At 33.5% G+C, this 14,862-nt stretch overlaps 1 protein-coding gene and 2 long non-coding RNA genes across 3 annotated transcripts; 1 reads left to right on the top strand and 2 right to left on the bottom strand.

Moving 5' to 3' along the window:
• Nucleotides 1-1,152: 1,152 nt before the first annotated feature.
• On the bottom strand, nucleotides 1,153-2,550 carry LOC141397256 (uncharacterized). The gene is made up of 3 exons (XM_073973362.1): nucleotides 2,176-2,550; nucleotides 1,659-1,808; nucleotides 1,153-1,584 (listed from the first exon to the last, which is right to left on the bottom strand). The coding sequence occupies exons 1-3, from the start codon at nucleotides 2,449-2,451 to the stop codon at nucleotides 1,261-1,263; spliced, it is 750 nt and encodes a 249-aa protein (XP_073829463.1). The 5' UTR covers nucleotides 2,452-2,550; the 3' UTR covers nucleotides 1,153-1,260.
• A 2,581-nt stretch (nucleotides 2,551-5,131) lies between these two features.
• LOC141397257 (uncharacterized) lies at nucleotides 5,132-5,864 on the top strand. The gene is made up of 3 exons (XR_012411340.1): nucleotides 5,132-5,162; nucleotides 5,215-5,466; nucleotides 5,526-5,864. It is a non-coding gene; the product is annotated as an uncharacterized lncRNA (long non-coding RNA).
• An 8,289-nt stretch (nucleotides 5,865-14,153) lies between these two features.
• Nucleotides 14,154-14,659, bottom strand: LOC141398678 (uncharacterized). The gene is made up of 2 exons (XR_012411691.1): nucleotides 14,552-14,659; nucleotides 14,154-14,493 (listed from the first exon to the last, which is right to left on the bottom strand). It is a non-coding gene; the product is annotated as an uncharacterized lncRNA (long non-coding RNA).
• Nucleotides 14,660-14,862: the final 203 nt, after the last annotated feature.

The following is a 14,862-nucleotide window of genomic DNA, read 5'->3' on the forward strand; positions in this document are numbered from 1 at the left end:
CTTTTATATGTCTCCGATAGACAGAAGGCCTTTTAAAGGTCTCCTATAGACAGAAGACCTTTTAAAGGTCTCCTAAAGACAAAAGACCTTTTAAAGGTCCTCTATGGACGATAGCCTTTTAAGATCTTCTGTAGAAAGATGACCTTTTAAAGGTCTTCTTTAGATAGAAGACCTTACAGCAGACTTTTAAAGGTCTTCTATGGACAGAAGACTTTTCAAACATCTTCTGTGGACGAAAGACCTTTTAAAGGTTTTCTATGTACAGGAGACCTAACGGTCTTATCTATACAGAAGGCCTTTTAAAGGTCTTCTCTACACAGAAGACCTTTTAAAGGTCCTCTATGGACATAAGACCTTTTAAAGGTCTTCTCTAGACAGAAGACCGTTTAAAGGTCTGGACGGAAGACTTTTCAAAGGTTTCTCGGGACAGAAGACCTTTTAAAGGTCTTCTCTGGATAGAAGACCGTTTAAAGGTCGTCTACAGACAAACGATCTATTAAAGGTCTTCTACAGACAAACGATCTTTTAAAGATCTTCTATAGACAGAAGACTTTTTAAAGGTCTTCTATGGACGGTAGATCTTAAAAATGTCTTCTATGGACAGAAGACCTTTTCAGGACAGAAGACAATTTAAAGGTCTTCTCTGAACGGAAGACCTTTCAAAGGTTTCTCTGGACAGAAGACCTTTCAAAGGTCTTCCCTGGGCAGAAAACCGTTTAGGTCGTCTACAGACAAAGGATTTATTAAAGGTCTTCTATATACAGAAGACCGTTTAAAGGTCTCCTAAAGACAGAAGACCTTTTATAGGTATTCTTTAACAGAATATCTTTTTAATGTATTCTATAGGCGGAAGGCCTTTTAAAGGTATTCTGTAGACATAAGACCTTTTAAAAGTCGTCTAAAGACCTTTTAAAGATATTTTATAGACAGAAGCCCTTTTAAGGGCCTTCCCTGGATAGAGCACCTTTTAAAGGTTTTCTATAAACAGAAGATCTCTTGAAGGTCTTCCATAAATAGATGTAGTTATACGTGGTGTTGTATGTTTTGCACCGTGCTAATTGATACCCACAAGAATTTGATAATCGGTTTTTAATGTGACTATCTATTTTGGGAATTCCCCTCCAATGTTACACCAATGACCCAATATATAACTTTGTTTATTGGCAGTCGTTATGACCAATATTTGTAATTTCAAATTACTTATTTTATTTTACAACATATAAAAACATACAACATATTTCATTTTTAATTGGATCCATTTTATTTGCTTGCCCAACTATACATCCAGCGGGTATTTCTCTTCAAGTAACTTCCCCACGATTCTCTTTGGTTTTGTTGCGTCAATGTTGTTATTTTATCTTGTAGCTGGGCTTGAGTCTTCGAATGGTTATAGGATATAAATACGATGGTCAACAGGGATGAACATATTACGCCCACCACACAAACCATTTTTAAGAAACGCCTTTCCTTATTGATGGCCTCAACAAATGTGTTTATACCCAAGGATGTTTCCTTGTTTAACAATAGTTCTCTTTCATCAGCTTCATTATGCATTTTTACTAAATGTTTTTCCATCTCGCACAGCTTGGAAAATGGAGAAGAAAAGTCATTTCGCCGTATATCAATTTTGTATGACTAGATGTGCCGCCACCACTTACCACATCAATTTCTTTACGTGTCTCTTCCAAATATGTAGCATTGATCTTTTTCATGTCAAGATTGGTATAGATGTTATTAAGGACGGAACGTACATCAACAAGTTTGTTCATAATTGAACGTTTTCGTTCACCAATATCGGTTAATTGTTTCTAAAAGATAATGTTTGGGTTAACTTGTTAAAACTGAAAGAAAAACTACTACATTTTCACATGTAACTCGAATAATTATTACTCGAATTATTTCATTTGTAATTCGAATTTTTCCATTTGTAATTTAAATGTTTTTATTTGAAACTCCAAATGAAAAACTTCGATTTACAAATAGAAAAATTCAAATTACAAATGAAATAATTCGAATTTCAAATGGAATTCTCAAATTACAAATGAAATAATTCGAAATTCAATTGGAATTCTCAAATTACAAGTGAAATGTTTCGAATTTCAAATAAAATAATTACAAATTACAACAACTGAAATTCTTCGAATTACATGTGAAAATGGTGTAGTGCATACATACCTGCAGATCCAAAATATGATCCTTAGATTTCCTTAGATTTTTTACTGTATTTGAATTTTCCAAAATGGGTGCATTGCCTATGGTATCGGCCAACCCTGGATATGATGTTTCCTTCCATTTATTAATCGTGTTCAATGCATCTTCCTTTATTGACATCCTTAGTCGGTCATCGCCATACTTTGCCTGATTATGTAATTTGGGAGTAAATGTAGCAAAGTATTTTGGATTCCAAACTTTGGGGCAAATGCAAATTGTACGTGTTGCTATTGCATGCATTTTTTATTCGGAGTATAAATAAAAACCGTAAAATAATTCTTTGTTGCTTATTGACCGGCAAAATGAATACCAACTACTTGCTGCACTTTTTGTTGTTTGTGAAATCGGATATTTATGTATGTCCCAATTTACATTGGGCGAGTTTACTTGCGGCAATTGTCATTTTGTAGGAGAGAGAGGTGAGGCATATGGTAACCCTTTGCCTCTCAGCACCCTCTCTCACCTACAAACTGACAATTGCCGCAAGTAAACTCGCCTAATGTAAATTGGGACTATATACAATGTATATGGTTAAGCATAGTACACACGGTCCAACAAAACTGACAGTCATCGAGGTCTATTTCGTTAATATCAAAGTCTAGCTGAATAATTACTTTCCTAATCACTAAATTATACCTTAAATATTGTATTTCAATCATTTTTAGCTAATACGGCGTTTATATTATAGTTTTTTGCAGGGTTAACCTTCTTTATGAGGATTTGTTTGAAGTATATACAATGGAAATGACATTTGAAACCCAGACCCACTGGGTTAACCTTGTTATATATAAACGGCCTATAACAAAAAGTTTTTATTTGCCAGAAAATTGCCGTAAAAGTTCGTTGACTGTCAGTTTTGTTGGACCGTGTGTACCATGGTTCAATTATTAGAAGGTTGGGCAGGTTGATAAAATTTTTAAAAAACAACTCTGAAGCCAGTTTGCTTATAACTTCAAAATTAATAATAACAAATGCAACAAGTGTTGTTCGTTTGAAATGTTGTCAAAGTTTGTATTGTTTACATTTTGTTTATTTTATTTTGTTTGACTTTATTTGTTATTGTGATTAGATACTTGCGTAAGACTAAAGATTTATATATTTTTTCGCGCCTCGGTACCGCAGGTCCTCTTTCTCTTTGGTCTCCTCAGGCTGGTCTATTTGAAAATAAGAATGTTGGTGATGAGTACTTCAGTTACATTACCAAGTGTGGATGAAGTCCCAAGACTTGTACCATTCTATTGGCAGGTGCATCTAAGCTTTGCATGTTGCACGTATCATGGTGTTGGTTCCTGGTGTTGGTTCCATTGAAATGTCTTTGTAACACCTTTGGACTTGGAAGCAGTTAACTGACTTGAGAGCAAAACATACTTCTCACTCGGGAGAAGGCGATTGTGACTGGGAGAAATTAGCTGTTAAAATGGGAACCACTCATTTTCATTTATTAAAATGCTAAAATTAAATAAAACACAATATTTAACCGAGACCTTTATAGTTTAGTATATAAATTTGTATTACTCATAGGATTTGCCCTTGAAAATCGGTTATATCGTTTTGATATAGCCCCATAGAGCCGTACCTCCGTTTTTGATATAGCCCCAATTAAAAAGGCTATTTTAAAACCATGACTTTTAGCATAGACTACGTTGCTTCCAAGCCCGACCGAAGAGAAAGATGAACAGACGATTGGCATATTTAAGGATTGCCTAGTATAGTGCTGCGATAATGACAAGAACGCGATGCAGTTAGTAAACCAGATTAAAGCATTTATGAAGACATAGACAATGTCTTTTGTGGTTTCGCCTGTCCAATCAACCAGATTGGAAGCCATTTATTAATGTCAAATTTTTTACTACTACTGTCTACAAGTATTCTTTTTGCGGTTTTTTGCATTACACGTTCTTCGTAACTTTTAGCCAAATCCTCGGAATCGAGAAGATATCGAACTTTCTTCTTTTTTATAAATCAACATGTAAGATGGACAATGACAAAGTGAATTTCTCCAATCTGCATCCCAAAATGTTGGCCCTTTACAGTACATTTCGACTTTGGTTCGTTATTATCATTGTCCAGTTTAAGCTTATTGGATTAGGGCTCTCAGCATCCGGCTTGTTATTACATTCTTCCATATTCATTAGTTCCGAAATGCTCTTGTCAGGACACTTTTAAACTTATCACCATCCTCACACACTGATACTTCGCCAGCCATGGTTACATTTCCATCGGTCATTGACTAGTTCAATTTATCCACTGATGTCAATGAAAGTTTTGTATAATTCCTGAGGAATTCGTGTTTAACCTGCACCCACTATAAAGTATCTCATCGTCATTGAAATGAAACCAATTGTTGCAAATTCCACATTGCAATACAAATCCTTCTGCTGTACGATCTGGATCTGTGTAGGGCCTATCACAATTGCAATATATTAATTATACAAATTATTCCGACAACTCATTAGTCAGTCTGACTGCTAGCATTTATGGTAGTATGTGTAAATTTTCGATAATTTGAGAATGTATGTGTGAGTTTTTCAAGACTGAAGAAAATCAAAATAGTTTTGATTTCAAAATGAACCCCCATCAGTCTGGGTGAATTGTATTTGTTTTCAAATTGTCAATAAACAATTTTGAGAAACAGAACATAATATCGGTGTAGGAACACAAAAAATGTGGAATTCATTCATTTTTGGAGGATAAATTCAAAATTTTTAGACTTGACTGACGGTTCGTGCTACACACTTGTCAGTCACACATACAGAAAGGGTTCATCGGACTGACGGCACAGACTGATAAATGAGTGGGGGCCTTAATACTAGTGTCAAAATGTATATGACGTTTTGTCATTGTGTATACATTTTGTCAACCGTTGTCAAAGTTTAAAAATAAATCATCCACAAACAAATACATTGGAAACTAAAAATATAAAAAATTGAATTTTATATTAGCATACATCGGTAAGTACAAAGAAATGCAATATTTTTATAAATAATGGGTATTATATCATAGTTAGAAGAGAAAGTGAAATGACAAAGTGCGTATTGTGCGAAAAAATAGAATCGAAGGACACAGGACCTTATTTCAACATTCCATTAGATCCACATAGAAGGCGTGACTAGGCTAAAATTTGTGGAAAGGATTTCAAGAAGAATGACGGTATATGCTGGGATCACTTTTTAGCGGAGGATACGAGAAGAGTAGGAAAAAATGGAAGCTCATGCCACGTGCAGAACCATTTGTTGTGCATTCGACTATGGAATGGTAAGTAACTGTATGTAATTTAGAATTGAACATGTTTGTAACATGTATTTTATTCACAGATGTAAATATTGCATTCCAAATCCGTTGAAGAATATTGTGAGAAAATGGAAATAGATACAGACGAGGAGAAAAAGTTAGTCTTATGTCCAATTTACATTAGCAACTTTTTCGTCATTTGGAGCTGCTTCGTCATTTATTTGCTAAAACAGGCAACATTTTGCGTCATTTACCATACAAAAATAAATGACGATAGCTACGTCATTTATTCTAAACAACGCACGAAAACACCATACTATTATACGCAACCCTGCTTTTTCGTCATAAACTACCAAAAAATGCAACTGTTTTATGATGTCTTTGTTTGTTTGTGTGTGTTGTAGAAAAACAAAAATACTCAAACGATGACAAAAGTGAAAATAAATGGTTAAACAACTTGCAAAAGTTATGTTTTTTGTTTTTGGAAATAATTTAAGTTATTTGCTACACATTTGTGTTGAAATTCCTATTTTTCTGAATAAATATATTGTGTGCGTGTGTTTGTGTTATTGTATGTGTGTGTATGTGCGATTGTGTGCGTAAGCAAATGACACAAAAAACATATGTAAATGCACTTCATTTGATTCTAGGATTTCGTAAAACGAAATCATTTAATGTGCATATGTAAATTGGACTTTAACCTCTGTTGTTACGATATCATAACAACATTCTGTTAAACGAAAACTGTTACTCATTGGAATATTGACAAGAAAAACATTTAAACTTAAGTTTGACGGCGTTCACTTTTGATTCTTTCATTGAATAAACAATAAAAAAGAAAAGAAACAAAGTTTAGCCACAAAACAAGCAATTCTTATGCATTTTGTAATTTACACTGATGGGCCGGTTGGCTTTGAATTACAAGTTAAATAAAATTGAATTGAAAACACAACGTTTATGTTTTCTGTCGCGAAAAATGGGAATCAAAAACGATTGGCATTGCTGTTATCAATTCCAGTAAGTTGTTTTGCCATCTATAACCAAAATGTGGAACTAGTATCATATGTTTTTGGAAAATGCATTTGTTCTATTCTTTACACCTATACGTTTTTGGAATAAACAAAAACGTAGAGAAGTAAAGACTAGAAGAAATGCATTTTCCAAAAACATATCCCAGCAAAAAGTTTGCATCCGCGGATGCAGTTAAATCACTAGAACAATTGCAACTGGAGTACATCTTTTCCTATGAATTCACCTATGAATTTTACAAGGGAGCGCACAGCTAGGATGCACTCCATTTTGCTTCCACGGCACACAGCTAGGATGCACTCCATTTTGCTTCCACGGCACACAGCTAGGATGCACTCCATTTTCGATCCAAATCACAGCCTTTGATGTAGTGTTTTCGATTGAATTTAAATACAGTCTAAAGATGCTATAAAATGCAAGCCATTGCAAATATCCCAAAATAAATAAAATACATTGCTTATTGGCGTAAAACAAGAAAATTAACTTTATTACATTAACAGAAATTATAAAAGCTCTCCATTAAATATGATCGTAAGAAGACTGCGACTTTAGGGATTTACAAATTGGCTTGCTTGGCTAGGGATCTTTAAGCGAGTGCTTCCAAAATGTATCGAGCGGAGTGCATTTTCATAACTCCGTGTGGATGGCATCGAAAGATGTATTGAAATCATAACTCTGCATTGCACTACTTCCAAACTTTTTTGCTGGAATGCTAATAGTTTCACATTTTGGTTGCAGATGGCTACACAACTCACTGATTCCCATTTCTCGCGGGAGAAAACTGTACCATGTTAAAAAGTAAAGGAACAAAGCTAAAGACCATGGTATAAATAGAAAGATTTCAATTTTTTTCTGAGGGTGACCGACTTTTGTCAATTTGAAGTTTATATTTTGTGTGTGTATGTGTTTGTTTTGAAAAATATAAAAAATGTTTTCAAAATAGATTCAAAGTCTTGTGCCAGACTATGAAAATTTTCATGAAAATATTTTGAGCTAATAGGTAAGAAGGGAGAAAGGGAGCTCCTTCACCTCCGCTCTCTCCTAAAAGCTAAAATATTTTCATGTATTATTTGCAGTGTCTGACACAAGAGAAAGTTAATTGCAAACTTAAGTTGAAAATATAGTTTTTGGCCGTGTTAAGATGTATATGTGAAAACAAATATTTGTGTTCCATTCATTTTCGCGAGGTTTTAAATAATTGGATAAAATGATAAAAAATATCAAACAAACAAAGGCAACCTGTTGCATATGCCAGTATAACAATTCTGACAGGAAGCGGGCATACGTGTAGGGTTGAATTCCTATCGTTTTTTCGAACCTGTTCTAACTTTCTTAGTGTACCATGCTAAAGACTCCCTTCAGCTCGCCTACAAATACTGCCTTCAGCTCGTCTATAACAGGCTGTTTCTGTATTTCGAAAGTCCCGGGCCACACTAGAGTAATTTCAATGAAATTTTGACATGAAACTTTGCATTTTTTAGGAAAAATTTCAAAAAACTAGTCTACACGGTTTCATGGTTTCTGCAATTTTGTTTTGTTGCAATATTCGTATGAAACAAACATACCAAAATTTAGATTTCGAAATAATTGTACCTTCGCTTTTGCTTCAAAACAAAAACAAAAGCTTCGTTCCCGTACTTTTTAATAGTAAAACTCGTAAAAGAGAGAACTGCAAAAAATTTGTTCTCACACACAAGTTTTTTGAAATAGTTCGGGAACGGAAAAATGGAAATACGTCAAAAAAACTGGAACAAATGTCAAAGTCGGTGTATCAGCCAATCAGACGCCGGCAACCATGTTACTATTTTTTTACTAGCCCAAATTTGTCGTGTAAAAAGTTTTTAAAGAGAGCGTCATTCAGCGCCATTCTTGTTTAAAGAGAAGTGAACATTTTACCACTTTTTTGTGTACGGGAACGGTTTTTGGAGTAAAATGTGTAAAAGTCGTAAAAATTGTAAAAACTTTTTAGTTCTGGAACACAGCTATAATGTGTCAATTGCATTGAATTGATGTAAAATTTTGACATCTTATGTTGCCAACAATTGCCGATGCGGCTAACTGTGTATTTGTACCATGATACAAACATTACTTCAAGAACATGTTATGATTTTTTAATTAATTTATTTTATAGTTTTCGTAATTGAGATTATTTGAAATGTTTTGAAATAAAAAAATGTTCGAACAGAATTGTTTGTATAAAAGAAGAAAAAATCCGTCAAGGAAAATTGCCTAATGTAAATATCATCATGGTATAAGTAATAACTGTTTTCTCACATATTTTTATAAAATGAAGAATGTGTTAATGTGTGTGCGAAATGTGTAGGAATAAAAATGTAAACAAATAAACATTTTTGTGTTAAATGCTGTAAGAAGTGACATGTGGGATAAAAATTTAATAGAGATTTTAATTAATAAATATTAAGAACACGAAAACCTATACAAAGTTCGGCATCCAATGCTTGGTTTACATTTACGAAATCCACTCGATTTCAACTGTCAATTCCATTGACTAAACGTCAAATGAAATCAAATGGATTTCAGATGAGTTTTCATTTGACTTATACGCAAAGGAATTGACAGTTGAAATCGAGTGGATTTCGTAAATGCAAACCAAGCACAATGCATCATATTACCTAAGAATTATTACGTTATTTTTTACATGACCATACATTTTACTCAATTTTATGGGATTCACAAGAATTACTTTTTTAAATGTTCATATACAATACACACACAAACCTTTTTGGTACATTTTTGTAAAACCGTACTTCTTTTTGTTCAAAAAGTACGCTTGTATAAAATGACTTCAAAAACGCAACACTATATGTGGAAATTACGAATGAGAGTCAAAACGGAAATCACGTTTTTGAGCAGTCAAACCCTATCGTCTGAAAACGTTCATACAGAAACAGGCTGTAAATCAGAGTGAGGCAAATTTTGTGGAGCGTAAATTTGTTGTTGCTCGCAACGTGTTAGCATCTACACAGGCTGGATAACCAATTTATGCTCACTTAGAGCACATGCGATGGTGCACAAGAAGAGTATGCTATTTTGGGTTTTTGTATGGGAAAGAGAGTTTTTGGAGCATAATAAATCTATTTTTGTTTTATTTTTAATTTCCTTTTTTATTTTTATTTATTTCTTTTTTTACACTTTTTTAATTTGAATTTTACTTTTGGCCTGTTCCCGTACTTTATAAAGTGGTAAAAGTCGTAAAAGTTGTAAAAGTCGTAAACGATTTTCATATAAATTTTGTGTACGGGAACGTAAAATGTGTAAAAGTGGTAAAAATTGTAAAAACTTTTTAGTTCTGGAACAGAGCTTTTATGTTAACGTAGCTTGATTTAATGAATTCCGTAGTTGTAATAATTAGCATGGTACAATAATACAGGTATCATTATCATGCCAGCTGATGGTAACATAATGTGTCAACTGCATTGAATTGATGTCAAATTTTGACATCTTATGTTGCCAACAATTGCCGATGCGGCTACCTGTGTATTTGTACCATGATAATTAGTATTGAAATATGGTCTGTTCCAGTACTACACATTTCTACACATTTTTACTCCGATAACCGATTTTTCCTTTATGTTATCGAAAAAAATAGTAAAAATGTGTAGAAATGTGCAGTACTGGAACATACCAATATTATGTAAGATAATGAAGTAACTGTAAAGAAAGAAAATAGAATTAGGAAAGTGAATAATAAAAATGAATTCAGTTGTTGTGAACTTACCGCCGAAATCAAAGCGTTTTCCTCCAACATTCTCCACCGTCCGAAAGAATCCCAACCTAAAAAATAATAGTAAATAAAATTTAAATCGAAATTATAAATAAATCGTTTTTCATAATTTTTTTACTCACCGCTTAAAATAAAGTGGAACATTTTGGTGCCGAAACCCGGGATTGGGTTGACCTATGCGCCACTTCGCCTTGTCCTGCAGCACTAGGATATAATCCTTGGACCAGGCCCGCCAGAACCTCTGCTTGAGAGCGCAAAGCAAGAGTTGTAGTTAACTTTTTCGTAAAGACGCGTGCATGGCTGGCACCACGGTTGCCAGATTTGACGATTTATCGTCATTTTGACGATTTTTTGGTCAAAAAATGATAAATGACGATTTGACGATTTTTACCCAAAAAATGACGATTTTTGGATATTTTGCTAATGCAGTCATAAAAAATGTTGTAAAGTATGAACCTGTAAAAGCTTAGTTGATTTTAAAAATTAATTTTTAAACAATAATCGTTATTTTTGAGCGTAGACGCTTGAAATTTTGCCAGAACATGTATTTTAGTTTTATGTATCAGATTTCATCAATGCTACTATATGTTTGGGTGCATATGCAAATTAATTTTTAACTGGAACTAAACGGAATTCAATGGAAACAATCGAAATATATAAGCTGTGTTCCTTTACTTACCTGAGGTTACCATTTTAACCATTTGTTACCATTTTTAACCTGCAAAGCGTTCCTTAACCCCGAAAAATGGCAAAACTGGAAGCAATTTTTAAGAGAGTGAGAGGGGAGAGAGAGCGAAAATGGCTTTCTCTTCTACCACAGGCTACCAGCAAAATTTCTGCAGGTAGAAAATGGCAGAACTGATTTTTCGACTTTTGTTTGACGATTATTTCACAAAATGGACGAAAAACCGAAGAAAAAGTCGAACACTGACTACACTAAATTAAAAACTGTGAAATAAAAGACGAAAATTGATTTTTTGTTTTTTTTTTTCTGACATTGCTGCCGGATCTACCATTTTTCCGTTCCTTTACTTTTCTGGTAAAAATGTTCATGAGAGAGCAATTTTGAAAAATTTTGACACTTTTCTCTTTTACCACTCTTACCATTAAAAAAGTAAAGGAACAAAGCTTATATATTTATTTCTATCATGGTACAATAATACAGGTAGCATTATCAAGCCAGCTGATGGTAACATAATGTGTCAATTGCATTGAATTCATGTCAAATTTTGACATCTTAAGTTACCAACAATTGCCGATGCGGCTACCTGTGTATTTGTACCATGATTTCTATGTTCGATGTATATTGGGGATATATATTTTTTGAAGAACAAATTTATTCATCAGAAACAAAACTATTTCCCATAAAGACTCCTTCATATCATTGACATGTAACCTCCTCCAAGTCCGAACAACATGCCGCACACTAAAACACCGCTTATAGAGGCGGTACAATATTTGTTAATATGCGTGGTATTTTGTTAAACTTGAAAAGAATAAAGCCCTAATAAACGTGTGATATTTTCATTTCAAAAACAAATGATTGAAGCAGCTTCTTCTTTTTCGATGAATTACCAGCGACCCCAAACATTTTTGCAAGAATTCTACTTCTGTGAGAAATTATGCATTTAGTGAAATGATATGGAAACATTCAAATTGAAAATCTAACGAGTTTTCATTCATGTTTTCCAAAATATTCAATCAAATGTGAAAAAATATTAAGACCTGAGTACATAAGCTACCTCGCCTTGCTTGATTCTGATAAAAGAATAAACAAAGATGTTAATATACTAAGGGGTAGTTTATACTATATGTAAATGTCATATGACATGAAATTTTCCATCATTATATAGTCGCTAATATGTACAATATTTGGGATTTTCCTTACGCCATTTACTTTGCGCGTCCACACCAGCAAAAATGTAATAACATTACGTCTCCACATAGCCTGCGTGGGTAGATATGGAATGTTTTTATTTCGTGTCATATGACATTGATAGATAGTGTAAACTACCTCCAAGATAGGAAAAGTCAATTGTTAAAAATTAAAGCTTCGTTCCCGTACTTTTTTTAATGGTAAAACTCGTAAAAGAGAGAACTGCAAAAAATTTGTTCTCACACACAAGTTTTTTGAAATAGTTCGGGAACGGAAAAATGCATGTTAAGCTGGAAACACATACAACGTTTGGGTAAAGTTTTGTGTCGTTTTGGCCGTTTTTACACTGTTGGGCATGATGCCGAAAAATTCAAATTCATTTGAAATATATGCCGACAAACAGATAAACGCTGGACTTTGGCATCGTCGTCGCCCTGTTGTTGTTGTTTTTTTCTCGACGCCCAACGCAAAACTTTAATCAAACGTTGTATCTGTTTTCAGCTTTAGAATGATAAAAGGTAGTCGCATCTGTCAAATTTAGATAAATACAACCCTGTATGTCTGTACGGGATTATGTCACATACAGAGCAACAACAATATGGCATGACATTTCACAACAAAAACAAAATATAGCTTGTTTATATTTTGAAATACATATAAAACCTTTTTGTGAAAATAAAAAAGAAAAAACCAAAACAAATCATTGTTTTCTATTTTTGAAGCTGGCGCGTCATCGGATATAGAGACCAAGTGCTGAAAGATGGGCTATGGACACTTAGAACAAATATTAACAATGATAATACATACTATGTAGTGTATATATGTCATGAACATAGTAAGAATGGAATATGGTCCATGCAACTCCTCAATGAAAGACACAGACTGATTTCCTGGTGCAAAATCCTAATTAGAATCAATCAATGCAAAGAATTTTGATTCAAAAATATTCTGTAAAGAGAATATTTTCTATGTTGTCATGCTATTTTATAAAACATAAAAAGTGGTACATAGAACGGGAATTATTTGATGACAACAGCCTAATACTTCGCGTTCCTTAAAATACTACAAATCCACGCTAATGGCTATAATCCCCATCAAAATCTCTTTAAGAAATCCTGTTTGGCTCTCCTCAAGAAATCTTTAGAAAATCACGTTGGTTATCCTTTATGGCTCGTCAATTTGTTAGTTTTAGTCAAGTAGATCTTCGTTTATTTCGTACCTATTGTAAATATTAACGTTAATTATATTTTTTTGGTCATCCTTGAACACCAAAACACCATAGTTTTTATATCCTCTTTGGGACGTGTAAGTAAGATAATTGCCTTTTTGGAATTCTCAAATTCCACCATTGTCATAATTTTTGTATTTATGCATATTGGTCCTCCTTTTAAACTTTAAGCAAACAAAGGTACTATAAACACATACATATGTACATATGTTTGGACGAAATCGGTTTCAGAAAATTTGGAATCGGTTTAGACGTGTCTGTCCTTCCGCCTGTCTTTCCGGAACGCGCGGGAACCTAATGTTTTCACCAAGCTTAGTTTAAGTTCGTAGTCCACTCCTTCCGGTACCTTCCCCAGAAAAGTTTAAACATTTTCGCTAAAATGGTTTGCACAATTAATCTCGATGAGAGAAGCCGATTTGGTCTATACTTTGCACATCGTAATATTTATACCAGACGTAAATAAGGATCCAATATGGCCTATATCGGTCCATTCCTTGGGGTACCTCCCACACAATATTTCAAAATTATTCGCAAATGTGCCGGTGAAGGACATGCGTCGGATTGTTTTGAAATCTTTACAGCAGATAGTCCTCGTGGCTTATATTACGTCATACAATGAGTAGATTGATCCATTTGGTCCAAAATTTACACATCGTAATACGGCTTTCATACTTACATCAAATTTGAAAGTGGAAACTTTTTTCCTGTTCTCGGATAAAATTCAAAAGTTTATTTAACATACATAATTTTTGAAGTTCTTACTACAATAGTATAACATTCTGTTTGGGAAGTACATTCTCCTCGAGATAATAGTTGCAAAAAAACTACATATATAAACCAGAATTATCTTTCTTTATTTATTGGAATAACCTTGAAACGCATAATAACTATCGAGCGGAATAACCGATATTTCTTCCAAACTTAGTTTTTATTCGAAGACGTTCCAAATAAGTCTATGTTTTGGTTTAGCTCCCCATAAACGCTCACTCCGGATTTTAGGTATTTTGAAGATTTTAGCCACATCCGAATTAGGTTTACTTCTTATATTTGTGTCACAGACTGAGCAAGGCCGACAATAAGCACTTCCGCTCGTCGCTACTGATTTTTTTGCTCCTTGGAACAGTTACAAATTAAACAGTTTCGTCACAATTCTATTTGTTATATGAATATAAACTATTTTTCAATTATTTAAAGATTCGACTTCAATTTGATGTATATATGCCCAACATACCAAATAAAAATAAAAAGTAATAGGACTTGAGAATAATATTATAAAAATCGAAAATTCACAATCAATTTGTAACAATGCTTGTAAAATTATTACTGGCACAAACTTTTCTAAAGTCTGCCTGAAAATTATTTGTATATACATTTTTGTTAATTGACATTTGTTGATAAATTAGTTTCGTAGATTTTTTTTGTATTTTACATCGATCTCTTAGTTTTTATGTAATTAAATGTATATCCGCGTTGTGTGAACTAAATAAGTATATCCGTGTTGTGCTAAAATATAATTACCGATGCCTACAATATTAATTAATT

The sequence above is a fragment of the Musca autumnalis genome, unplaced genomic scaffold, assembly GCF_047663935.1.
Source record: "Musca autumnalis isolate F117 unplaced genomic scaffold, ASM4766393v1 scaffold_3, whole genome shotgun sequence".
Taxonomy (NCBI): domain Eukaryota; kingdom Metazoa; phylum Arthropoda; class Insecta; order Diptera; family Muscidae; genus Musca; species Musca autumnalis.

Bases quoted from the DNA above. Each gene is read 5' to 3' on its own strand.
- LOC141397256 (XM_073973362.1), bottom strand. From the start codon at position 2,451: ATGCATGCAATAGCAACACGTACAATTTGCATTTGCCCCAAAGTTTGG. The intron at 1,809-2,175 runs GTATGTATGCAC...ATTATCTTTTAG, and splicing joins ATCATATTTTGGATCTGCAG to AAACAATTAACCGATATTGG. The intron at 1,585-1,658 runs GTAAGTGGTGGC...CCATTTTCCAAG, and splicing joins CACGTAAAGAAATTGATGTG to CTGTGCGAGATGGAAAAACA.